At 42.7% G+C, this 27,991-nt stretch overlaps 1 protein-coding gene across 1 annotated transcript; it reads right to left on the bottom strand.

Annotated features, from left to right (window-relative positions):
* Nucleotides 1-8: 8 nt before the first annotated feature.
* Nucleotides 9-27,991, bottom strand: CLEC19A (C-type lectin domain containing 19A). The gene is made up of 5 exons (XM_044304720.1): nucleotides 27,802-27,991; nucleotides 20,347-20,512; nucleotides 17,115-17,208; nucleotides 15,567-15,699; nucleotides 9-704 (listed from the first exon to the last, which is right to left on the bottom strand). Exons 1-5 carry the CDS (start codon nucleotides 27,908-27,910, stop codon nucleotides 625-627), a joined length of 582 nt encoding a protein of 193 aa, XP_044160655.1. The 5' UTR covers nucleotides 27,911-27,991; the 3' UTR covers nucleotides 9-624.

Here is a 27,991-nt window from a genome sequence, read left to right as displayed (position 1 = left end):
GGCCTAAGACTACTTTCACATCTACGTTTTTTTTGGTGGATCCCTCATGGATCAGCAAAAACGCTTCCGTTACTGATAATACAACCGGCTGCATCCGTTATGAACGGATCTGGTTATATTATCTCTAAAATAGTCATGACGGATTCGGCACTTAAACCGTTGTAAGTCAATGGGGGACGGATCCTTTTTCTTTTCTGTCTACAAAAACAGATCCGGCAACATTGACTTACATTGTGTTTCATGCCGATCCGTCTTGCTCCGCATCCCATGACTCACTGAAAAACGCTGCTTGCTGCTCAAATTTCAGGGGATCTAATGTCATGCGTTTTTAATGGTGCAAATGTGGTTCGCCATCCACTTTGTAATATACATTACGTGTCATGGCTTTCAAGTCTGCATAGACATGGCACGTTGCATCACAAGACCTATGGCACATCTTCTGATATATAGTATATTTGTTAGTGTCTTTGTGGTATTGACTTTCTCCTGTGATGTGAATTTCTGTCGGACAGTAGATAGATTTTGTATTGACGTCTCTTCAGTCAGTGAATGTTATATTATGTACAATTTCCCAGAGTAAGCATTTGTAGAAATTTCTTCGGAATCAGACTGTGAGCTAAGGTGTCACATATAAGTCACAGAAGGGATCTTGCAGACAAAAGGAAAATTACGTTTGCAGCTGTTGTCATTCCAGGAACGTAAGGCTGGTGAAGAAGAAAACAGATTGGATAAAATTATGTAATGTTTTTAAGTTTAAATTAACTTTAAAAAACATATCATCTATCTAGCTCCTATCTATCTATATAATGTCTATCTATAAATAGAAATTCCATGGCACTCCCACAGGTTGTAGTTTAAAAAAGTGTTCTTTAATTACCAACGCGACGTTTCAGTCCGCTCACTGGAACTTTTTTCAAGCAGTGATACATACAAATGGTGCTGGTTACATACACTGAACAAAAACATAAATGCAACACTTTCGGTTTTGCTACCATTTTGCATGAGCTGAACTCAAAGATCTGAAACGTTTTCTACATACACAAAATACACATTACTCTCAAATATTGTTCACAAATCTGTCTAAATCTGTGTTAGTGAGCACTTCTCCTTTGTCGAGATAATCCATCTCAGGTGTGGCATATCAAGGTGCTGATTAGACAGCATGAATATTGCACAGGTGTGCCTTAGACTTTCCACAATAAAAGGCCACTCTGAAATGTGCACAGTTTTGCCTTACTGGGGGGGGGGGGGGGTCAGAAAACCAGTCGGTATCTGGTGCGGCCCCCATTTGCTTTACACATCCTCGTCACATAGAGTTGATCAGGTGATTGATTGTTGGTCCACTCCTCCTCAATAGCTGTGCGAAGTTGCAGAATATTGGCAGGAACTGGAACACGCATCCCAGACATGCTCAATGGGTGACATGTCCGGTGAGTATGCTGGCCATGTAAGAACTGAGATGTTTTTAGCTTCCAGGAATTGTGTACAGATCCTTGCAATATGGGGCTGTGCATTATCATGCTGCAACATCAGGTGATGGTCGTGGATGAATGGCACAACAATGGGCCTCAGGATCTCGTCACGGTATCTCTGTGCATTCAAAATGCCATCAATAAAATGCACCTGTGTTCTTTGTCCATAACATACGCCTGCCCATACCATAACCCTACCTCCACCATGGGCCACTCGATCCACATTGACGTCAGCAAACCGCTTACCCATACGATGCCACACACGCTGTCTGCCATCTGCCCGGAACAGTGAAAACCGGGACTCATCCGTGAACAGAACGCCTCTCCAATGTTTCCAGACGCCATTGAATGCGAGCATTTGCCCACTCAAGTCGGTTACGACAACGAACTGCAGTCAGGTCCAGACCCCGATGAGGACGACGACCATGCAGATGAACTTCCCTGAGACAGTTTGTGCAGAAACTCTTTGGTTATGCAAACCGATTGTTGCTGCAGCTGTCCAGGTGGCTGGTCTCAGACGATCATGGAGGTGAACATGCTGGATGTGGAGGTCCTGGGCTGGTGTGGTTACACATGGTCTGCGGTTGTAAGTCCGGTTGGATGTACTGCCAAATTCTCTGAAACACCTTTGGAGACGGCTTATGGTATAGAAATAAACATTCATTGCACGTGTAACGGCTCTGGTAGACATTCCTGCAGTCAGCATGCCAATTGCACGCTCCCTCAAACGTTGCGACATCTGTGGCATTGTGCTGGGTGATCAAACTGCACATTTCAGAGTGGCCTTTTATTGTGGGAAGTCTAAGGCAGACCTGTGCAATATTCATGCTGTCTAATCAGCACCTTGATATGCCACACCTGTGAGGTGGGATGGATTATGAGAAGTGCTCACTAACACAGATTTAGACAGATTTGTGAACAATATTTGAGAGTAATGGGTCTTTGTGTATGTAGAAAATGTTTCATATCTTTGAGTTCAGCTCATGCAAAATGGGAGCAAAACAGAAAGTGTTGCGTTTATATTTTTGTTCAGTGTATATATAAGTGAGGCAAATAATTGATAATAGTATGTCATTTTCAAAAAAATCCTCAAAAATCATAATAAAAACATTAATATACACATATGTGATACCTCCCATCAATACAATATTGTAATACATGATCTCCATTGATATTCATATAACATAATTATATCCACAAACCACATAAATCCATAAAGTGTCATAATTGATATATATTAAAAAATTCATGTGCACGCCTGATTAAAAACAAAGTTAAAGGGAACCTGTCACCTGGAAAACACATGTTAAACCAACCACAGTACCTTAAAGTATCCCCCAGTGTGTTGCTAATCATGATTTTCTTTCCTCATTCTGTCTCCTTATATTTGTTAAAATCGCAGTTTTAATGTCTGTTGGCGCCTTCTCCAAGTCAGGCTTGAAGTCAAGGGGCAGCGGCCTCCTTGCTTCAAGGCTCGAAAAGCCCGCCCCTTACCCCTCCTCTCTACATTGTGATGGACATCTTGCCGCGATGCCGGGACCGCGCTCTTCTCGCACATGCGCTGCTTGCGTTCTCCAGCACCTGAAGCCAGTGATCACACTCACACTAAAGACGAGAAGCGACAGTCGGGAGCGAGCGCGATGGAACTGAACGGCGTATGCGCAGTCAGAAAAATGAAAGCGGTGAGTGAGGGAGCTGGAGCCAGGATCGCGCTTCAACAGGCAATGCACGGCGCATGCGCGAGGGGTAAGGGGCGGACTCATCATGCCTTGAAGCAAAGAGGCCGCTGCCCCCTTGACTTCAAGCCTGACTTGGAGAAGGAGCCAACAGACATTAAAACTCAGATTTTTAACAAATATGAGGAGACAGAATGAGGAAAGAAAATCATGATTAGCAACACACTGGGGGATACTTTAAGGTATTGTGGTTGGTTTAATATGTGTTTTCCAGGTGACAGGTTCTCTTTAAGGACATTGCAGATTACTGACCAGCATGGACTTTCCTACGATGCAATCGGCGTCAGGAAAACCCGACTGCGCATGCTCAAAGATAAATTCAATGGCCGTGGAGCGCAGGAAGCCGTAACTGGGTGGAACGAACACACGGCTGTCAGCTGACAGCCACGTGAGCACATCACACCACATAACAGCCCCACCGTCACACCGCGGCCCATAGCATTGATCTCTAGTCCCAATGACTGTATGACCGTGCGCGCAATACAAATCACGATGATTTATTCAATAGGCAAGTTGCCCTAGAGAAGTATACTCTATTTAACTGATCAGGGGGAGAATAAAACTGGAGACATATGGATATATAGATGGATTCAGTAAAATCGGAGAACCCCATGTACCATCACATTGTTACATGCAGACAGACATGGGGAATAAGTACATAGGCGGTTCAGTATCCAGGTACTGGACACCAAATCCCGTCCCTGTAACTTCTTACTCTCCAATAGGTGAAAATTACATTGAGGGGAATAAAGAGAAGGCACAATGGACACAGGGACCGATCATGTATCTGTGTCCCCACTTATGTCCCAATTTTTCCCCAACGGTACAAAAGTAACAGTATCTGGCTCCTAATAATTCTCCCACTGTCCAAAATACTATAGAAAATGTATTAATTACAGCATCATCGTTTTGTAGGCACCCACAGTATACACAAAGAGACCGACAACAACGCCATACGTCATTTTTTCTAAAGAAAATATATTCTTGTTTCGTAGATAAGTAATACCTCTGCTGTCCATCAATTATGCAAAAGAGAGAATAAATAGTATTAGTAAATTGATACGTTTAAAGCAAAAAGAACATTGCAAATGTCTATTTAGCACCATTGATAAAAGAATACACATCACATAAGGCGGTCAGAGCAGACTATAACGCAAGGGGAGATAATTAAGTAAACATCCAAGGTCTGTAATCAACATTCAAACCATGCGGACGCAAAGTATTTAATTTAGTAATCCATTAAATCTCTCGCCTCTTTAGGCTAATTATCCTAGTCCCTCCTTTACGGGAAACAGGAATGTGATCCACCAACATGCACTTTAAGTCGCTCTCCCTGTGTCCACACTCCGAAAAATGTTTTGGCACAGGTAGATCCATCCAGTCCTTTTCGGATGGTATACCTGTGCTGATTCAATCTTGTTTTAAAATCCAAGGTTGTTTCTCCCACGTATAACAGTGGGCAGGGGCACCACAATACATACATGACATACAGTGCTGCCCATAATTATTCATACCCCTGGCAAATTTTGACTTAAAGTTACTTTTATTCAACCAGCAAGTAATTTTTTGACAGGAAATGACATAGGTGTCTCCCAAAAGATAATAGGATGATGTACAAGAGGCATTATTGTGGAAAAAAAAAAACATGTCTCAGCTTTAATTTACATTTGAGCAAAAAATACAAGATGTTCCTCACTGTGGAAAATCTCAGAGGATGTGGTCGGAAGCCAAAAGTGACACCTGTGCTGGCCAGGAGGATAGTTAGAGAGGTGAAAAAGAATCCAAGGATCACCACCAAGGCCATCCCTGGTGAATCTGGGCTCTGCTGGTGGCAATGTCTCAAGACAGACAATCCAACGGACACTGCACAATGCTGGGTTCCACTTCTCCAGATAAGGCACACAAAAGCTCGCTTGGCCTTTGCAAAAGCTCATCTGGACAAAGAAGAAGACTTCTGGTCTTCTGTGTTATGGTCAGATGAAACAAAAACGGAATTGTTTGGTCACAATGATGTTTCCTTCATTTGGCGTACAAAAGGAGAAGCCTTCAACCCAAAGAACACCATCCCCACTGTCAAACATGGTGGTGGGAACCTAATGCTTTGGGGGTGTTTTTCAGCCAATGGACCAGGGAACCTAATCACAGCAAACGGCAACATGAAAAAAGAGCAATACATGAGGATTCTCAACGACAACATCAGGCAGTCTGCAGAGAAACTTGGCCTTTTGCACCAGTGGACATTTCAGCATGACAATGACCCGAAACACACAGCAAAAGTGGTGAGGAAATGGTTAGCAAACAACAACATTAACGTTTTGGAGTGGCCCAGCCAGAGTCCAGACTTGAATCCAATTGAGAATCTGTGGAGGGAGCAAAAGATCAGGGTGATGGCAAGAAGACCCTCCAACCTGAAAGATTTGGAGCTCATTGCTAAAGATGATTTTTTCCACAATAATGCCTCTTGTACATCGTCTTATTATCTTTTGGGAGACACCTATGTCATTTCCCGTCAAAAAATGACATGGTTGAATAAAAGTAACTTTAAGTCAAAATTTGCCAGGGGTATGAATAATTATGGACAGCCCTGTATGTGGAATCACATGTCTAAAAACTATTTATCCTGTGTTTTTGCAAAGATAACGGATCGATAAAAACATTCCCTCTCTGTACATATTTGCAATTGATACAATTAAAGCAAGGAAAACAACCCTTTTTCTGTATTGATAGAAATGTCTGACATATATATAGTTTTTGGGGGACCAATATCAGCACAAACAAGTTTATCACGCAGATTCAGTGGTCTACTATAAGACTCAATGGCAGATTACCAAATTTCATAAAGGCCATTTTTGACAATGGACCAATGTTTTTGAATAATTTTTCTAATATTGGGACTATTTTAAGAATATGTCATCACTAAGGGGATCCTATCCCTCAATGGAGGTATATCCTTTTTCTTAAATACAGAAAATCTATCAATTGTTTTTATCTTATTCAAATGTGTAGTCAAAACTGCATCTGGGAAACCCCGATCCCTAAATGTCTGCACCATTGTGCCCAATGTCTTGTCCAACAGTCACTGTCACTAACTATACGTTTGGCCTGTAGGAACTGGCTAAAAGGAAGTGATTTCACCATTGTTCGTGGGTGCCCACTGTCATAGGGTAAAATAGTATTTTTGTCTGTGGGCTTCACATAGACGTCAGTGTGGATAGCATTGTTCCTCAAAGTAATCGGAATATCCAGGAAGTGAATTTTACTCCCCGAGTATTCTAACGTAAACGTTGTCATTATCAATAGTGTTGATGAACGGAAAAAAGTTGAGTAAGTCTGTCTCCGTACTAGTCCGGTATCTATCTATCTATCTATCTATCTATCTATCTATCCATCGGGATCCCAACCAATCATAAGAACTGGGTTCCCATGAATGGATGGACTGGCAGTCAAGCATGCATGCTACTGCTCCAGCCATTCCCTGTGGGACTGCTGGAGACAGGTGAGCAATGTACTCGGCTATGTCCAACAATTCTATAGAGAATGAATGGTGTGGCAGTGCCTGACCTGCTGCTCCATTCATATGGTCCATGTACTGCTGCCTGGGAGAAGCGTAGTGGAGGATGAGAGTGGTAGTGGCTCTGCTTCAAACAGTTATTCACATAAATCATGGTGGCAGTCCTTACACTGATGCACATCCCTCCTTCCCCGGGAACACCCTGATGCAGGAACCCCTGCCCAATGGTGGTGGGGGTCCACCAGGGTACGGGTGCAAAGCAGGAGCTGTAGGTGCTGAGGTCGGCAAATTGTGTTGGAGTCAGTAACCAGGCCAGTTATAGAAAACAGATAAGTCACTCTTTACTAAAGTGGAGAATGGGAGTTGTAGTACAACCAAAAATATCAAAATGGTTCCAAACAATTCATTGTGCAAATTTTCCCTGCAATGTATGGATAGATACATACAATGATGGGGGTAATGGTACTCCTCCCCACTTTATTTCTAAAGTCTTTCTCTGCAGAATCTAAGGCTAGCAATAAAGGTCTTGCAAGTTTGACTGTAATTCCCAGCTGAGGGGTACAGGATTAAGATACGGCTGGCCACAACCATGTCCAAGTGTGGAAAGGTTTATTAGCAATGTCCCTCTCACTGCAGTCTCTATCAACCTTAAACAGCGAATACCTTACTGACTGACTCCAGTGCTTGGCCTTGCAGATTCTGGACCTTCTAATTCTTTCTTTACAGAGAACTGTGAAGTAGAGATTGTTTTATTGATGCAAATATCTCAGAGATAGTAATTCTGTGGGATTCAGTGGTGGTCCTATGGTTTACCCTGACTTATCCATACAAAATTATACGGGTAATGCATTTGCATCAGAACATTAAGTAACAAATAACAAAAAAATATTTAGCAAGAGTCCTATTCTGGGGTACTACACATAGAACCCCCTTGTGATTGGTGGAGCTTCCAGTGGTCAGAACCCCCACCGATCAGATTCTTATTTGTTATCCTGTGGATAGGGGATATGTTGTAGCAACAGGCTTGAAGAAGAGATGTGGAATTACATGTTCAATTTCTTAGCAGCGCCACCATATGGAAAATTAAGCATTACACAGTGCTTATTCAAATCAATGGATAATGCAGGACAGGACAGGTCACCCAGAGCAATAGATGTCCCATTCTAATGGTTCTTTATTTTCGCCATAATATATCAGCATTTTTCTAATAGGGTGTATCAACCTGGGGTTCACATTCCACTTGCTTACACTACCATTTACTTCTGTTCTCATTCAGGACCGGTGCAAGGATTTTTGCACACACAAGCGAAGCTACATTTTGCTCCCCACCCCCACAACTCGGTGGGGTGATGTAAAAAGGAGAGCGTGATGTGACATGGAAGGGGTTGAAATGTGGCATGGAGGGGCATGAGAAATGTGACATGGAGGGGGTTGAAATGTGACATGGAGGGGGGAGAAATTTAACATGGAGGGGGGAGAAATGTGACATAGGGGGGTGATGTGACATGGAGGGGGAGAAATGTGACATGGAGGGGGGAGAAATGTGACATAGGGGGGTGATGTGACATGGAGGGGGAGAAATGTGACATTTCTCCCCCTCCATGTCACATCTCCCCCTGCTTTTTATATCACCCTCTTTGTGTCACATTTCTCCCCCATGTCACATTTCTCCCCCTCCATGTCACATTTCTCCCTCTCCATGTCACATCACCCCCCTATGTCACATTTCTCCCCTCCATGTCACATTTCTCCCCCATGTCACATTTCTCCCCCTCATTTTACATTTCTCCCCCCCATGTCACATTTCTCCCCCTCATTTTACATTTCTCCCCCCCATGTCACATTTCCCCCCTCTATTAATGTTGTGTAAAAATAAACATTATTATCCTCACCTGACCCTGGTCGTTTGCAGCAGCTCCCCTTCTCCTCTGTGTGGTCCTGGTATCTTCTCTCTGTGCTCCCGACAAGACTTTGAGGACCTTTCCCACTCAGCCAATCAGTGGCTGCAGCTGTGTCATGTGTCATACCAGTGATTGGCTCAGCAGGAAATCACTGCCCTGACACGTGACACAGCTGCGGCCACTGATTGGCAGAGTGGGAAAGGTCCTCAAACAACTTGTCAGGACTCGGGAGCCCAGAGAGAAGATATGAGGACTACCACACAGAGGAGAACAGCCGCAGGAGGCGGCCGCTTGGTCTGCCTTATTATAGCACCGGGCCTGTTCTCATTGAAATACAAGTGCAAGATATAAATTAACATGACCTGGATGATTGAAAACTAATCTACATACCATTAGTGCAATCTACTTAAATATGTTACCCCAAATGGCAAATATGAGTCCCACAATAGCAAGAATACGAGTTCCAAAAGAGCACATCAATACTGTTAAAGTGCTTACTGTTGCTGTAGCATGAGTTAAGCTGTCCAGGATTTTACTATTCACAGACTTTCCTCAGGATAGGCCATTACTATCTGATCAGCTTGGTCCAACACCTCACAACCCTGCCACTCAGTTGTTTAGTGGCAATGGTGCTAGAACTACACAGCTCTGTAGTAAAAATAGCTGGTTACTGCAGTACCGCTCCCTCTGAAGTGAATGGGAACAGTGCTGCAGTAACCAGCTCCATCCAATGCACAATGGACAGAGCTTCTAGTTCTATCCGCCAATCAACCATCGATGGCCTGTCCCGAGGATAGGCCATTGTAGTACCCCAGACCTGGGGGTACTACTATTGTAAATGGTTTGTAATACTATAGACCTTGTACACCAGAAGATGGGTTACGGTTGGTAGTTTTTGGCAACAGGAATTGGACTAACCATCCCATTTATCCCCCTTTGGTAGGAGAGGTCTGGTTGGACTTCCTGCAAAAGGATGGGCAGAGCTAGTTAAAGGGGTTATCCCATCTTAGACAATGGGGACATATCGCTAGGATATTACCCCATTGTCTGATAGGTGCGGGTTCCACCTCTGGGACCCGCATCTACAAGGAGAACGGAGCCAGGGAGAACGGAGCCACTAAAGTGAATGGAAGCGCACCGCACAATGCTTGGCCACCGCTCCCATTCATTTCTATGGGGCTGATGGAAATAGCGAAGCCAGCACTCGGCTATTTTCGGCGGCTCCATAGAAATGAATGGAGGACGGCTGTGCATGCGCAGTGCGCCCTCCTTAACTTTATCCGCTCCGTTATCCTTGTAGGCTGCAGCCTTTGGTCACACGCTCTGGGTACAGCATATCATGGGTAATACATGTTTTGTTGTTTTGCTCAGTTAGTTGTAACATTTCTTTTTATATCTCTATTACCACCTGCACTTGGCACACTTGCTTCTGTCTGTATTGTACAGTTCAATGGCTATGTGCATACCTTATGCGGCCATCCCAGGTTTTTGGGTGGGCTAGTTTGCCTTGTGCTATTTGTACATTTTTTTCATTTATCTTTCTGTGCATGCAACATACATACCAGTGCATGTTACTTTGAGTGAACCTACAGTTCTCACAATTTTCATGCTGATGTATACCTAGGGCTGTGACATCTTTTTCCCTGCCAGTTTGGTGTTTGGGAGAGAGGTTGTATATGACCTCCTTACATGAGGTCTCCCCCCCCCCTCTTGTACACTTGTGCCTTATGTTTCATATATTGTTTGTTATGTGATCATGTCTCAATAAATTACATATATTTTATATGTGTGTCTCCCACTTTTCTTTGGGGTTATTGGTTTTGTTTTTGGGTTCGCTCAGTATATTATACTAGACCCCAGTGTTATCTACATATTATATGTGAGTTTTTTCTTATAGGTTGCTCTAACACTTCCCCAGAGAGCCTGAAGGGTCCAAGGCTAAATAAGATCTGTAAACTATGGCATATTATTGTCAGCAGAATGATCAGGCAATCAAACTATACAGACTCCACTGTAAGGTGAGGGGAAACATGTTCAGACACCACCACCACAGTTCAGGACAGGCATAGCTAGAAGCCTGCATCATACAGTGGACATCTACAGCCACAGGTGCCAGAGTACAGCCGCAGGGAAGGGAATCAGGAGAGAGACGTTGTCAGCTAGCAAGCATCTCAGTGTCATCTTCTACAACATTGCCAGCCACCATACTCCATATTCTGGGAGAAAAAAGGGGTTGAATTCTACCTTTCAGACAACCTGTGGCTGTAGCTTCACTGCTACTTACTATTCCATTGTGCCACCAATTCCACAATCTGTGCTGTGCTCACATGACTCCCTCTGGCTGTGGGCTCCTCTGCTGATGTCTCGACCGGATCTGCTCCTGTTTCTTCCTGATCATGTACATTATGAAGCCAGTTAATGGGTCATGTGAGCATAGCCCAGATTGCATAATCGGCAGTAGGACGGAACGATAAGGATTTAGGATAGTAGAGTTCAGTCAAACCCCTGAAGCACCCCTTCAATGTCTGTTTTAGTTCCAGAAACAGCACCTCAGTTATCCATAAGTTGAGTCTATTATTACAGCTCAGCCCCATTTACAAAAACAAGGTTGAACTGCCATGCCAGATACAGCCTATGGACAAAAGTGGCGCTGTTTCTTGAACAAAAAGAGAAACTCGGTCCATAAATATTATATTGCGGTTTTACTCAGATGACTAGGTCACCCCCTTGTCTTTCTCTTGCTCATGTCTTTCCCTCCGTAATGGCTTGATGTAATGAAACAGATATGTCTATTGCTTTTTAATAATAAATAAGAATAATTAACCTCAAAAAGTGCAAATGAATCCCAGGAGGCTGTGATCTGATCATTACTGTCCTCTACTAAACAGCCGCTCTGCTGTACACCCTAAGCATAGCACAAGCCTGGCAATGACAAATTAATATTACTCCCTTAATAGATTTTGCAAAGTGAATGAGCAAAAAAAAACTGACAATTCTACATTCCTGGGATCTGACGGGAGGTATGCAAATGAGTAATCTTTAGATGAAATATGCTAATAGGCAAATGTCAAACATCCGCCCTCAGATGAAGATTGCATTGGCACAGACACATGATGTCACCTTCCACAATAACAGGCTTACAAAACCGAAGGCTGTAATGTTATAGAATATAACCCTCTGCCACAAAATGCAGGAGGAGAAGACAGCCCGGTAGATAAGGATCTACTGATGTCATCTACCAATGACACAACAATGAGTACAGTGCACAAAGAGTTACTAAATGCTCCCCGATGGGGGATGTCTTTAGATGTTCATTGATTACATATGTGCATGACCTGCTATTTACTAGGCATGATTAGGCAAGACACATTTTCTGCATTAAGATTTATTGATGATAAACTAACACAGATGTCATTTTACTGGAGCAGAATAGCTTGTGAATCTCTTACACTTTATAGGTAAAAGGCTTTAAAGGGTACCTGAGTTTCTAAAAAAAACTGTGCAATGGCTATGCTTCCTGGTAGAATTATAACTGTGAAGGAGCAGGTCTGTTTTGGGCTTCCCTAATGTCTTCCTTAGTCATATTTTTCACTGTTTCAACAGCACAGCAAGATGCATTTCTCTCACAAGCAGGGGGGCTTCTCCATTCTATAGAATCTGACAGCACTGTATTGCAGTGACCTCACTTCCCTTACTTTCCACTATGTTTTTTTTTTCTTGGGAGCTCAGAAAGCTGATAAGGTGATCAGACTTACAGGCACACAGGAGCTTCTCTGCTATTGAAAAGCAGTGTACATGTGTAGTGTATCTAGAGCTCATATGCAGATTTAGATGTCTTCATGGTAACAGACTACAAATAAACCCTGTTTAGTCTGATTCTACAGTCATGCTCCTTTCCATCTGTCCCCTACTTCTTATGATAGATCAGCAAGAAGTATAGTACAGATGGAAAAAAGTGTGACTTTATGACCAGACTGCACAGGATTTCTCCATTCCTGTTGAGTGAAAAGATGCCAGAGCAAAACAATTGTTCCAGGAGAACCCTGAGAGAAAGCGGTAAAGATATCTGCAGACTGTCCAGGATCACAAAAGACTGTGCGTGATAGCAAAGGTAATGTGCATTTTTGGCTATGGACTTTGCTGCTTTTGGAGAGGGTGTATTGCTTAAGTACCCATTACACTTATAGAATTGGCTGTCCAATTCTGATTGTAAAAGTATTATATGTCTGTGGTCACTTTGAGAAGACTGCAAAGTGTGTTTAGAGTGACACTCAGGGACTACTACTGCCATCATTGCCACTGCCTATACCCAGCATGGGAAAGGCAAGCTCTATAAAATACATCATAATTGTGCCTGATTTATGCTTGTACTGCATCACCCATCATCTGCAGTAAACAGACTGTTCTTTGTTAACACTAAACTCCGCGAGGCCCTCACAGTACTTGACCTTCTGCCTTGCACCCTGCCAGACATCCACCATCAAAGGTACCCCAACTATCAGCAGGCAAGAGCCCCAAAAAGGTTCAGAATGTGCCCCAAGGAAAGAAGGAATGTGCCTTTCATTCATTGCATGGCCCAAGCAGAGTCAGGATGAGGAGTGCCACTGTGAACTGTGAGTACTACTACCACCTTCATAGCCACTACCTCTCCTCCCTTTGGGTTGCTGCATTATCGCCAGGACCTTGTATGCACTTTCTCATACATCATCTTGACACTGGTTATGATGCCACCTTCCTGGACAAATGGGAACTTATTAGACACAGGATGTTGTAGACTGCGGGGCAATTAAAGTCGTTTGCAGACTAAAGCCAAACTGGGCTGCTTTCCAGGTAACACAGAGGTGTTCATGGAATTAACGCATGCCACAAATAGGACATCTCCAGCCCATCTAATATGCTTGGGAATAGGGCTGTGTGTATCCATAGACCAGAAAATACACTCTAAAAGCAACCTTGTTATAATTCATGTTTTGCAATAAATAACATGTTCTTATGATTGGGGAACTTGGTCGCTTCTTGTTCTCAAGTGCCAGGATTTTCGGTCTTAGGAAACCTACTTGATTAAATTTTGCTTGCAATGATTAATATTTAATATTCATGTTTGGTCACATTATTCTTCTTGGGATACCTACAAGAACTTTGGGCTCAAATTAGAATGATGCCGTACAATTTTCCACTTTTTGTATGCCATTGGCCAGTCTCCTGTCACATGAATAAGAGACAGGTTAAGAGGGACCAGCTAAGACCCTTTAAAAATTTCATACTGTAAAACACACATGGTCAGATCCCAGAGATACACCTAGCTTGTAGGTCTGGTCAACTTTCCACTTTTCTCCCAGTGTGGATCTTCACCGATCGAATTGGTTTGCAATTCATTATTTTATCCTTATTTTATTTCTGTACTGCTTGCTTATCTGTATGTTCTTTTTGTCATCTTTTTGTGACCTGTTAGCACTGTAACTTTTTGTATATTAAATCTTAGGTCTAATAAGTCATTCCTTGCTGCTCTCAAAGTGCCCACACCTTCTAAGTACTGTTTTGCTGTGTTACCATTGAAGGCCAGGCCAGTGTGCTAGAGGTTTGCCTATTGCCTGATAGAACACAGTGTGTTCCTGTAAGTACCTTGCCTCTGTAACCAGGGTGTCCCGTTGGCCGGCAGATGGGTGGTGGCAGTGTGGTGTGTAGATGCATGGACAAGTTTAAGGGTCACTTAATGCCCTGGTAGCCTAATGCATTAAGTAAGTGTGGAAGTGGAGTACCCCCTACAGTCACATACAAGGTAACGGGTGTAGTGAATGCCAGAATGCCACCTGTTGACATGTCTTGTTGCACGTGTGCTGATAGTGACATGCCCTTTTTGTTACACGGGTCCCTTAACCATAACCTGATTACAGGTTGTCCTGATGCTAGAATCCTCATCAATCAACTGCAATGTTCAGAAGAACCCAGAAGCAGTTGTTTTAAATTTGCCTGCAGCACCCCTACAGGAGAAATAATGCATTACCCAATTCCAATTATAAATCAATGGGCTCTTCATGTAGCAAACAGACATCTTGAGTCCTCCAGAGTGAAAGACGCTCTTTTTACCCTATCTCAAAATTCAATAATGAGATATTTGAAAATGGATTTTCTAAGCAAAACACCCACAATATAGTATATGCTGTGGTCTATGTGAAACATTACACCGATCCACCTGTTGCAAACTGTGACCAGTCCATTCAATGCCTGTTAGCATTATTCTTCAATTATGCGTGAAAATACACATGAACCATGTCAGACCTCTGCAAATTCCAATTATTGGTGATGGGAATGAACTTCTGTACAGATAAGAGAGTAACATGAGCCATGTCTGTTTTTGAGGACGGTAACACAGAAGCCACAGTATGGCTTAGGAGCAACATGCAGGTCATGGGCATTTTTGACTGACTCTCCAAATTACTCCTGAAAGAGAGCCTGAGATTTAATGAGATAGTCCTTGACTGTCACCACCAAGATCAATCATAGATCAGAATTGTCCACGGGTGATCCCTGACTGTAGACATGTATAAATGGAGAACTACTGATTTGACGCTTAAAGGGGTTTTACGGGAGTTTAATATTAACGGCCTTTCCTCAGCATAGGTCATCAATATCTGATCAGTGGGGGGTTGACTCTCGACACCCCCATAATCACCTCTTTGAAGTGGCTGCAGTGCTCCAGTGAGCGCCCCAGCCTCATTCATCGGTCACATGGCCTATGTGGAGCTCAGTCCCATTCAAGTGAATGAGCCTGGGCTGCAATACCAAGCACAGCTACTATCCAATGTATGGCGTTATGCTTGATCTGCTGTGAGGAGGCTGCGACACTCATACAGCTGTTGGGTTCTAACACTGCTATACAGTACCATTCAGCATATTTCTAAAGTAAAAATATCCCACGAATTTTCTACCGCCACATTGTTCTTACCGCTGTAGTATCTGTACCATATCTGTACACAGTCCTCATCTTCTGGAGAACTGTTGCTGGCATCATCTGGTTGATTTCCATCCCAGTAACTGTAGTCATGCAGAGTGCCATCCGTCCACTCAAACTCTCCTTCCTGAAAGAAAAAGAAAAACAACAACGAAGACTGAGGATTAATTGTCATTAATGGGTTTCCCTGCTTTTACAATACTTTTTCTCGGAAGAGTCCCCCAAAAAAGTCATAAGTGATCCTATCGGGAATTGCAGCAATCTGCAGTCAAACCTGGCAGAAGGGTTCAGCTAGTCTGCAGTGCAATGACAGAATAATTTAAAGGGGTTTTCAAAAAGGGGTAGATGTTCTAAAACAATAAAATAACACATACCCACCAGTTATAAGTTCACACTTTGCGGATTTTTATGCGGGTGAAATCCACATCCAATCCACAGATAAATTAAATCTGATACAGATTGTAATTAGCAGATGTGGATTTTGAGACAGGTTTCAACAAAATCTGCAATTCGACCTTTCTGTCTTGTGGATTTGGATGCAGAATTCCATATTTCCTTGGAAAAAATCTGTGGCAAAACTGCAGACAATATGAAAGACAATGAACACGCTATAGGAAGGAATCTGCACAAAAAAATAAAATCTGCAGCATCTTCACATTGTGAGAAAAACTCCTTTCACTTGCACTGTGCTGTAATTTTGTATGAATTTCCCATGTAGTTTCCGCTCCACAAATCCGAGCAAAATCTATGATGTGTGAACATAGCCTTACTAGTGAGTGTACATTCTTTTATTACTTTTTTTAAAACATCTTTACTCCCTTTTTTTTACAACTTGAAAACCCTCTTAAGAGTTATAATCAATCAACTTGACTGTTCATGTAACACTGTCTGACATCTCGAAGTAACTCCTTAGATGCCACAGTCGTAGTAGACAGTATTAGTTTGAAGACTGGGGCTTTCTCTGTCACACCATTAGCATTAGTTTGAAGACGGGGGCTTCCTCTGTCACCCCATCGACATCCCCAGGAAAAAAAAAACTAAAAGTGGTCCCATGTTATAGGTAGGTTTAAAATGAACTGAAGGAGGGGCAGCACAAGTAGGCAGGGACATCAGAAGTAGGTGGGGCCAGCAATACTGTGGTGCAGAACAAAATACCACCCCTGCAGAACCAAAGCGCACTACAAAACACTGCCGTCCAAGTATGAAACTGTATCCTCCTGGGCATCAGCTCAATGGGAAATTTCCCTGTAGGGTCTATGCCCAGTCCGCTCCTGGGCACCCCCATGCAAAAAATAAGTCCAAAAATTATAAAGATTTACTAAAGTAGATTTCTCTACCTCCCATTCAATTTATTAGAAGGAACCAATTAATATATGGCACCACCTGCCCACTGGTTCATTCTCCCAATCCATGGGTTACCAGCGGTGGGGTTCTGGCTGTACAACTTTTAGGAATGTCTTTTATTAGCAAATCCCTGATGAGTTGTGAATATTTCAGATAGAACGACGACAAGGATTTATATCTGTCTAATACGATCCATACCTGCCTTCTGTCACTTAATCCTATCCAGATATCAGTGGGTATTCCCGGGACTTGGCTGTTCACAAGATCAAACACAAAAATATTTTCTTCCCAGCTGTGAAGATAAAAAAATACAAGACTGTTAGTTAGCGATGCCTCGTCTTATAAGCCGCCATTGCTTATGTCTTCATGCACTTCCTACATGTGATTGTTCTACTCCATGGCTCACGCCAAATAAAAGCGCTCTGTATAATGCACATTTACTAAAAAGAATTGCCAATTATATTTTGTCATTTATATTTAATCATTTGTGTTATACATAATGCAGGGGCAGTTTAAGGAATATCCATTATAGATGAAACGAGTTGCAAAATCCACCTCGAAAACAGTTTATAGATAGAATAAATCGAGTGGAGTAACTTTGTAAATACATTGTACTTGTATTATTCATCTCGTACTGGTTTTCAATTACATCCGGCCTTATAGCCCAGTTCTGCTTGTGACTGGAAACAGCCAGCAAGCTGGTGGTAAGAAATATCTGTATTGACTTAAAGGGGTTTTCCAAACTCAGACAATGGATATGCCCCATTGTCTGATAGGTGCAGGTCCCGCACCTACACTGAGAACGGAGCTAGAAGGAAGTGGGCGGAGGACCCCGGGTTTTCCGGGATCCAGACACTTCCAAGCGCTCTCCCCATAGGATTGAATGGGAGTGTACCACGCACCGACTGAAATAGCCGACCCAGCGAGCGGCTATTTTCGGCAGCCCCATAGAAATTAATGGAGGGTGGCTGTGACAATCTGCCTGTCAAAAGGTGCAGCTGATCACCCGATGAATGAGCGAAACACTCGATCATCGGGTGATCCTGTCTTTCGTGCAGGAAAGTAAATTATCATTTCTGGGCAGCAGATTGTGCTGTCTAAACAGTGATCTGCTGCCCAGAAACAATTATTCTGTATGAGGACGAGCGATCTCAATAGCAACTGCTCGTCCTCATACTGTGAAGGAGATCTCCTTCACTGAACAGGCAACCGACTGTCGGGAAGGAACGATTTCTTCCCGACAATTGGCTGCAACATCAAGCATTGTAAACCCGTCTTTAGCTAATACGACTGTTTTCCTTTCAGTGGATCACTATACAGTGTCAAGTATAAAAATCACACGTAAAGGTTCAGCCAGCAAGGAATAGATTTTTATCTGAAAGCCCTGTAGAACTGTGAATGCAGCTCTGAAGTGTAAACCAGACTATAAATCAGTACCAGTACAAAATAAGGAATAGAAACTAATTACTTATTGTATGAAGATTATAATCACATACAATGTAAGGGTACGGCCACGTGATCAGGTTTCCTCATGCAGTTTTGGAGGCCAAAGACCAGGAGTTAATAAAATAAAAAAAAAGAAGCGTTATCGGTCCTTTATACTTTTTGCTTTTTAGGATCCCCTCCTGATTTTGGCTTCCAAGACTGCATCAGGAAACCAGACCGGGTGGCCGTACCCTTTAGCCTGTATAACACTTCCCAATTTTTCAGCAGATAATCGCTAACAGGCTTTCGCAATAATACTATTTAGCGATCATCTGGCAGTGTAATACTGCCACCGATTGCCCGATGAACATGCAAATGCTCGATCATCGGTCAATCCAGATCTTCTGACATTAAGACATGTCTGCAGGCGGCAGATCGTGGTGTCTAATAACGATCTCCCACCGGCCAACCACTCTATATAGTGATCGCTCCTCCCCATGCTACGGAGGAGGTCTCTGCATGTGATAGCAGCAGTCTCCTCCCCTAGTGAGCAGGCGATTGCCAGAAGGGAACGCTTCTCTCCAGCCTTAAGAATGATCAAAGGTGAACACATTTTTTAAAAGAACTCTCCGAGTAACCTAATACACTGAGTTATGCCAGACTTGAAAACTGGCCTTGAATGACCAGGAGGCTCCCAGAAAAAAGACAGACTACCCAGACTCCTGAATCTTCTGGGCACCTCATGGAGGGCTGCTTTCTCCTGGACTTAACCTGTATGTGGCAATAGCATGCTGCATCAACAGACTCATCTGTGCATCAAGGGGGTGGAGCTGTTGTACAGAAGTGGGATGTGGCCAAGTTTAAATGGGCATGGTCTACAAAAATGGGTGTGGTCATGTTGAACCTTTCTCCCATAAAACAGCCCTCCATGGACTTTAATTGTATGTGGCAGCAGGATGCTGCATCATCAGACTCAAATGTGTGTGGCCAAATGGGTGTGGCCAAGTATAAATGGCAAGACCTCCCAGAAATAGGAGAGACTTCCCAGACTCCTAATTCTCCCAGGCACCTCATGAAGGGCTGCTTTTTCCCAGAAAGCAGACTTCCATGGATTTTAAATACATGTGGATGCTGTATCATCAGATTCAGATGTGTGCTGAGGGGCTGGGACTGCTGCACAGACCTGGGATGTGGCCCAGTATAAATGGTCATGGTCTACAAAAAGGGGTGTGGTCATGTACTGCACACTGGACCCCCAGGAGGACATGGGATGTGGCCTAGTATAAATGTGCATGGTCTACAAAAAGGGGTTTGGTCATGAACAGCAGTATGGACCACCTGAGGACATGGGGTGTGTCCAAATAATGATGGTCTACAAAAAGAGGTGTGGTCATGTACTGCACTGGACCTCTCGGAGGACATGGAGTGTGGCTGAGTATAAATAGGCATGGTCTACAAAGAGGGGTGTGGTCATGTACTGCATGCTGGACCTCCAGGAGGACATGGAGTGTGGCCAATTATAAATTGGCATGGTCTAAAAAAAAAGGGGTGTGGTCATGTACTGCGCTGGACCTCCCAGAGGACAATGGATGTGGCCTAGTATAAATGGTCATGGTCTACATAGAGGGGTGTGGTCATGTACAACTTTTAGTGGTTGGCAAGGATGGAGCAGGGCCTGATGGGATGGAGCATGGATTTAAACAATGGGAAATCCCTATGTCATGCACCATCTCTTAGGCTAGTCGTAATATAGTGTATCAGGTTTGTCTGGAGTGTTCCTTTAAATTCCACCCAATAATTTCTTATTATATTGTCTAGAATCATACAGACTTCACAATTATTGCAAACAGAGACAAGATTGGAGACATAAAGTCATGCTGTTCTCTGTCTTCTGAAGGCATTGCTTCTTTTTATAATGCTCATTGTTTAGTTAGTTGTTGAAAGCTGAAGGTAATAAACATTGCTCATATTTCGGCTGCTGCAGAGAAGCAGCTAGATACGATACCTGTGGATAGAAACTAATTTGGCAGTAGTCCTGCCGAGTGAGAACTCAGCGCAATAAAAGTCCGCTTCAGCCCATGTTTTATTTATGGGGAAGAACCTGTAGCAGTTCCCGCTATACTCGGTCCAGAACAGAGGACAGGCGTACGGCTGGGTGACGTCTGTGAAAGCTGAGACAGAAAAAGAGAAAGTAATGATATCATCTTATTATTCTATGCGTATACACGGGGGCAGATTTACTAATCCTGTCCAATATGTGCAAACCAAGGGGGTGATGTATCAAATGCGCTGTGCCATAAAAGTGAAGTGATTTCGCCTCTTTTGTCCATGGAGTGGACAATTGTGACAAATTTATGAAGTGTTTGCATGTCAGCAGTATGTAGTTACTAAGGGGCGGCTGGATGTTTTGTGGGCAGAGCCAAATTTTTAGCCAGATGTATCAAAAAGTTGCACGTGTACTCGGGTCCCCTAATGAAGAACTAACTGATGAAGCCTTTGTAATAAATATGATTGAACTTTAGACTGAAAAATCCATAGATATTTAGTGTGACAAATTTACCAAAAGGCGTGGAAAATAGCTTCAAACTAAGGACACGCTCCCCCAAAAAAAGGGCGAAATACTTCATCCCCTTAGGCGGGCAGTGGAAAGATGTGACACATTTATCACGGTGGTTCATGCTGGATGATAAATTTGGTGCATTTTGCCTAACTTTACACCATCTATTAGTCGGCTTACTCCATGCCAAAATTTTGGTGTATGCTGCATTTTAAGCTTCCCTCTTAGGCTCCTTTCACATCTGCGTTTTCCTTTCCGGTTTTGAGATCCGTCCTCAAAACAGGAGGAAAATGCTTCAGTTTTGTCCCCATTCACTATCAATGGGGACAAAACGGAACGGAGTGCACCAGAATGCATTCTGTTCCGTTTTGCTGCGTTCCCGTGCCAGACACAAAAAGGCTGCAATCATGGGGAGCTGAACATGCCGGCACCAAAAACCATGTAAGCGAATGGTGCCGGATATGTTTTTTTCGGACTTACAATGTGTATGTTCATTTTTTTTATATAATACAACTGGATCCATCTGAACGGATGCAGTCGGTTGTATTATTCAAATGGATGCGTTTTACTGCGGTTTTGAGATCCTCTGATGGATCTCAAAACTGGAAAAGAAAACGCAGATGTGAAACTAGCCTTAGCCCGCTCATAGATGTGGTACCAGCAATGGACGCCAGTTTTTGATGTAAATTAAGCGTAGTAAATATCTCCATTGCTACAGATATAGGTGACAACAATGCTCCCAAGGACACCACCATTACATACATAATTCCGCCAGCAGGCGGCAAAGACAAAGCAAACTTCACACACAAATACACTTTTTGAAGATGTACAGCTTCTCCACCACTTTCAAGGGCTGTCTCACTTCAGCAAGTGGCATCTATCATGTAGAGAAATTTAACACAAGCCACTTACTAATATATTGTTATTATCCATATTGCTTCCTTTGCATCACATTATACACTGCTCATTTCCAAACGAGCAGTGTATAATGTGATGGAAAAATGAATCCAGCCAGCAAAGGAAGCAATATGGACAATCACAATATATTTTTAAGTGCCTTGTATTAACTTTTTCGACATAATTAATGCTGTTTGCTGAAGTGACACAACCCCTTTAAAGGGGTTATCCCATGACTAATGAAAAAAATGAAAATCAGACATCACATTGTATAGGACAAAGGTGGATATTTATCAAACTGGTGTAAAGTAGAACTCCAAAGGAGTTGTGAAAAATGAAAGGTGGAATCTGATTGGTTGCTATGGGCAACTAAGCCAGTTCTACTTTACACCAGTTTGATAAATGTCCCCCAATATCTTTCTAACAAAGCTAGAACCAGCCGTGTATCTTAGATGGATCCAGAGAGCTCACCATTCATTGTTCCAGTTGCTTCGCTAGATTTAGATCAATCTGGCAGTTCTGTGGGCATCTCCAGCTCAGAGGACGTGTCCGTTCTGCTGGAGCTCTCTCCCTACCACAGCTGAGGAGGCAATTGAAGGGTGGAACTGAGCATGTGCGACCACCTCTCAGCGAGGTGGACAGAGAAATAGCAGATGGGGCTATACAGATGCATTTCATTGAATAATTCAGTGGCTATACTACATTTTTAAGTGCATGCAATTACAAACGTGTGCAGATCCAGGTGCTGGTTTTAAAGGTGATGTAGAATGTCTTACATATGTTGCAGAGATGATGTTACTAAATTTTGGGTAAACCAAATATAGTGAAGCTTCTCAAAAAACCACCTCTCTGAAAAGACCACCAGCCATCTACACCAATTTTTTCAGTGATAGCTTTGCAGTTCCCATACAGTACATCCATGCCAATCTTTTTGAGAGGACCACCATTCTAGAAGTCCATTTCCACTGCAATGTTGGGTGGTCATCTCAAGAAGGGTTTCTGTACCAGGTGCAGAACTACTACTATAGAAGTTCTATCATAGGCTTTATAAGTAAAGTTTCCATGATGTGACAGGCACACAATTTTTACATTTACTTTTTAATGACACTTTATATTACTGCAGTTTCTAGACACACCTGGCCTTTATTGGAAAACACACAGTGCTTTATTTTTATGTTTCTATGTTCCTTCAGAAATGGCACAAGCTCTAACTGCTTTATAGTACACCTGCTGGAGACCAGACTTCATTCTGCTAGAGATACAACCACACTCACAGTCGCATTTTTTAACTATTTTTTCATCTTTGGTATTGGGATGTAAAAACAAGCCTTACCTTTGCAAGCCTTACCTAGAGCCTAGGTTCCTGCAGTAACTGCGCCCCAGGGGGTACAAACCATATCTGTTAACCATCCTCATCATGTGATTTTCAAGGGGTTGTCTATTATATAGGAATGTTTTTCCTAAACTCTGGGAGCACTTTGAATTATTAAAATAAATACTCACTTGCCGATCAAGCACCGCTCCGTTCTTCTTGAGTTTCTGTTTACTTCTGGGTAGTGATCACATACTTAAAGGGGTTCTGCAGTTTTTTTAAACTGATGAGCTATCCTCTAGATCGGCGGAGGTAGTAGTAGTGCCGCTGCCTTCTCACTGTTTACCGCAGGCCCAGTGACGTCACGACTAGTATTAATGGCCTAGGCTAACCTCCATTCAAGTGACCAGAGCTTAGCCCCGCCCAGTCCATTGATACTAGTCGTGACGTCACTAGGCCTGCGGTAAACTGCAGAACCCCTTTAAGTAGAAACTTGCACAGAAACTACTGGTTATTCAGGTGCCTCCTTCACTTGATCTTCAGTTTGTTTTTTCTTTTATCACCACCTTTTCAGTCTCTGTACCGACCAGCAACGAGCTTATTCATTTCCTCCACAGCATATAGATTAACCAGCGACAACCACTTCATACACTCAACCAGGGGGTTATTTATCCCAGTTTTAGAGCGGATAAAATGAAGCACCGTATATTATCTAATAGCTTTGTATCACATCTATACTGGTAAATACGGCCTGATCGCTTCTGTACGTAGATACTTTTCTGCAAACCTCAATCTTGGGTGAATGGGAACTAACTCGTTCCATTCAACGGGACAAGCAGTTGTAATTACACTGCTCTGCTTCTACAAAGGAGGCGGCTTGCAGGTGATTTTGAAGAGGAAGTGCAGTACCCCTGATTTGGGGGTATCTGCAATTGCTTTTTATATTTTGTATTAATGTCATGTTATATACTATTCTGCCGTAAACTCCAGCAGTTGAGGTATGGTTGGCAGGAACAGGTATAACCACTCTGTTCTTCCCCTTTTGGTGGGAGTGGGATGGTCCTACTTCCTGCCAGAAGGGGGATAGTTTGAGTGCAGACAGCAAGGAGATAGGAAGCTCATGCTAGAGCTCCTACTCCAAAGAACCGTAACCAGTTCTCCTGTGAGACTAACACTCCGGAGAGATATTCGGAACCAAGACTACTTTCTTCTTAGAAGCTACAGCATGCTTAGTCAGCAGAGTGACCAGTATTTTCAGTTTAACAGACCCTGCAGCAGGTGAGGGTAATACAGTTCAGACACCCATTACCTAGATAACATTTAGGCCAGACTAACTCCAAGCCTGTATCACACAGTGCACACCTATTTCCACAAGTGCCAGAGAGAGACATCAACAAGACAGCACATCAGAAGTGCCATTAAATTGCCACACAACCAGTCACCATACCTCATTATCTGGTGACAGAAATTGCACTTTGTACCTACTACTGCTGGATGTACCGCAAGTTATATTTTGCACTAAGTAAAGAGAGATCTTTATTCTTTTACTTGTGGCCTGATTCTTTAAACCCCAATTCAACTGCACCGATACCCAGGGAGCAATGGCCTGAGAGAGTACACTGTGACACCCATCTCATCATGGCCACTACCACTCCCATCCTTAGGGCTGACTTGCACAAGCGCCGCTACCTTTTCAAACAGCTTATTGGCAGGGGTGCCAGGATCTGATATCGATGACTCAATATACTACTGCACAACCCCTTTAAACTATAATAAGAAATACTCAGATTCAATAATCCTTGAAAAGTCTTTTTTTTTTATGTTTTCAAGCCAATGACAGGACATAAGTGAAACTTAGTAATGTCGCCTGTTCAACAAAACCATCTTATGATATCAAAAGACTGTAGAGTCAATACCAGAAAGTGATACAGTTGGTGGTATAGTGGTAGGGATAGTAGGACATATCTGGTCAGCAGCCACATTGAAGATAATATAAAATTACAAAATGACAGAATACCAAAATAGTTTTGTAGAATGTATACAAGCCCACCCGCGCTCCCGAACTCACTCAACACTACGTATCAATCAGGGAATCGCTGCTAGGTTCGCTGCCTAGTTCGGTCTGCTGCTGTGACCGTTATATTGAGATATCACCAAGGTCTGATTTGAATACAAGTCAGAATCGAAACCTGCGCTGATTCTGATACAAGCAAGGATTTGAAGTGATAGGTAGATATACAAGGGAAGGGATATTCACAATAATGTTCGAAGTGATTACCTTCTTTAACAGGCAATGTATCCGTGGAGTGTTCTTCTTGTTGGATCAGAGGAGTTGGCATCCAGGTAACTTCAGGCTCAACCTCTAGCGTAGGTGGTGCTCCGGCCGGCAGCGAATCACTCACGCGAGGGAACCCCAGTTGAAGTCCGGGAACTTGGCATGTGACGTCACCGCACTGAGTATGGAAGCCTTCAGGGGACAAATTCAATCCGACGCGTTTCTGAGCCAGTCGGGCTCCTTCGTCAGGTTGACAGGTAGAGGTTGAGCCTGAAGTTACCTGGATGCCAACTCCTCTGATCCAACAAGAAGAACGCTCCACGGACACATTGCCTGTTAAAGAAGGTAATCACTTCGAACATTATTGTGAATATCCCTTCCCTTGTATATCTACCTATCACTTCAAATCCTTGCTCGTATCAGAATCAGCGCAGGTTCCGATTCTGACTTGTATTCAAAATAGTTTTGTACTATAACAGTATTATAAAAATGTTTCCCAGCAGTCATACAGTATACTGATTTGCCAACCTCGTAAAGATCCCTACACACAAATTTAAACTGGCATTTATTTATTTATTTTGAATGGGGGGGGGGGGGGCTGTAATAACACTAGAAATCTCTTCTGTAGGCTTCTGGGTCCGTGCCTATGCATTGCTAAAGATAGGACATGTCCTATGTTTCGTCATATCTTGCGGATCGCAGACACCATGATGCAGAGTTCACATGGGTCTTGCCGATGTTTTCGCAGCACAAACACAGCGCCACTACAGTTGTGTGAATAGGCCCTAACCACATGCTTTTTTTTCACCACCTGTGTTTTTTTCCAGAATTTTGTAGCCTTTTTTTTTGCAAAACAGTGTGTTTGTCCACAAGCATTTTCTTTGCGGCATTTTTTTCCCTGTAGAGAAGGTGATGTGAAGGTGCCTGAAAAGCGCCAAGAGCTAGAACATGCTGCATTTGTGAAAAGCAAGAAAAACAAACAAAAAAGTCACCTAAGGGTAACTGCACACAATACGGTTTCTGTGTGTTTTTTCTGGACAGATTTTTGTGTGGAAAAACCACAGCATAATAATAATAATATACCAGCAACATCAATGAGATTTGCCAAATCTCATGTATACTTTGCTTATCTTTTACATGCGGAAATTGACCTGTCGTGTGGATTTTTAAAATCAGCAGCATGTCAGTTGTTTGTGCAATTCTGCTTTCTTATCTTTAGTGGTTTTCCCATGCACTTTAATGGGGTTGTTAATATAAACAGGAAATCCAAACAGAAAGCCACATAAAAACTGCACCAAAAAATGCACCAAAACATGATAAATCTTTGGGTGATACCGTAAATCATGGTAAGGGGGGGGGGGGGGGTGTTCTTATAATTATACTTCATTGAGAAATAGCTGCTTATAAAATTCATTAATATACTTTAAAAGTTGCTTAAAAATTGGTGTTTTACTTAAATCAAAAGATTTAAGTTTCACACTTGCGTTTTTCTTTTCCGGCATAGAGTTCCGTCACAGGGAACCGGAAAAGAACTGATCAGTTTTATCCCCATGCATTCTGAATGGAGAGTAATCCGTTCAGTTTGCATCAGGATGTCTTCAGTTCAGTCATTTTGACTGATCAGGCAAAAGAGAAAACCGCAGCATGCTACGGTTTTATCTCCAGCGAAAAAAACTGAAGACTTGCCTGAACGCCGGATCCGGCATTTTTTCCCATAGGGATGTATTAGTGCCGGATCCGGCATTCAGAATACCGGAATGCCGGATCCGTCGTTCCGTTATGCGCATGCGCAGACTGAAAAAAAAGGTGAAAAAAATAAATGCCGGATCCGTTTTGCCAGATGACACTGGAACAACGGATCTGGCATTTCAATGCATTTTTTCAACTGATCAGGCATTTTTAAGACTGATCAGGATCCTGATCAGTCTTACTAATGCCATCGGTTAGCATACATTTTGCCTGATCCGGCAGGCAGTTCCGGCGACGGAACTGCTTGCCGGATCTCTCTGCCGCAAGTGTGAAAGTACCCTTACACAATACTGGCAATGTTAATATGCTGCATATTGCTACAAGTCCCCAACATAAATTGGCCCACATCCAGCTCATGCAGTTACTCCTAAATATAAACTATTTTATAGCAATATATGTAAGCATTACAATTACATAGAAATATATAAACATAAATTGTAGTCTCAAAAAGATTGGAAATAGCTTTAATGATAAAGTCCCATACAGATAAGAAACTTGCAAATGAAATGAACCTAAAGTACACAATACAGCTACCTTGGAGGGGGTGTAGTCTAGAAGCTCTTAAAAATTGATGGACCGAATGCATGTTAATATTGCGTCACATAGTCATATAATACTAACTCAAAATATAATGTTCTAAAAATGAAGAAAAAAAATGCAATACACTCACCTTGACTGAGTTTAATCTCAGTCTTGGGTAAAGCTTGTGCTGTTATAATGATCAATGCAAGGGCTGTAAACAGGTTCCATTTAAAAGAAGCAGCCAGACAGTGTCTCATTTTCAGGTTTTAAGACCTCCTCAGTGAGATGTCAAAAAGTCTTGCAGTCTTGGAAGCCTTTGCTGTGCACATTAAGTTTCC

The sequence above is a fragment of the Bufo gargarizans genome, chromosome 8, assembly GCF_014858855.1.
Source record: "Bufo gargarizans isolate SCDJY-AF-19 chromosome 8, ASM1485885v1, whole genome shotgun sequence".
Taxonomy (NCBI): Eukaryota; Metazoa; Chordata; class Amphibia; order Anura; family Bufonidae; genus Bufo; species Bufo gargarizans.
The sequence above is the reverse complement of the archived record's forward strand: the minus strand, read 5'-3'. Positions and strand labels throughout refer to the sequence as shown.

What these genes read in the sequence shown, in the direction of transcription:
- CLEC19A (XM_044304720.1), bottom strand. Translation starts at nt 27,910, where the DNA reads ATGAGACACTGTCTGGCTGCTTCTTTTAAATGGAACCTGTTTACAGCC. An exon ending in GATTAAGTGACAGAAGGCAG is followed by an intron (nt 15,700 to 17,114) that starts GTATGGATCGTA and finishes TTTTTCTTTCAG; the next exon opens with GAAGGAGAGTTTGAGTGGAC. An exon ending in ATGGTACAGATACTACAGCG is followed by an intron (nt 705 to 15,566) that starts GTAAGAACAATG and finishes CTTCTTCACCAG; the next exon opens with CCTTACGTTCCTGGAATGAC.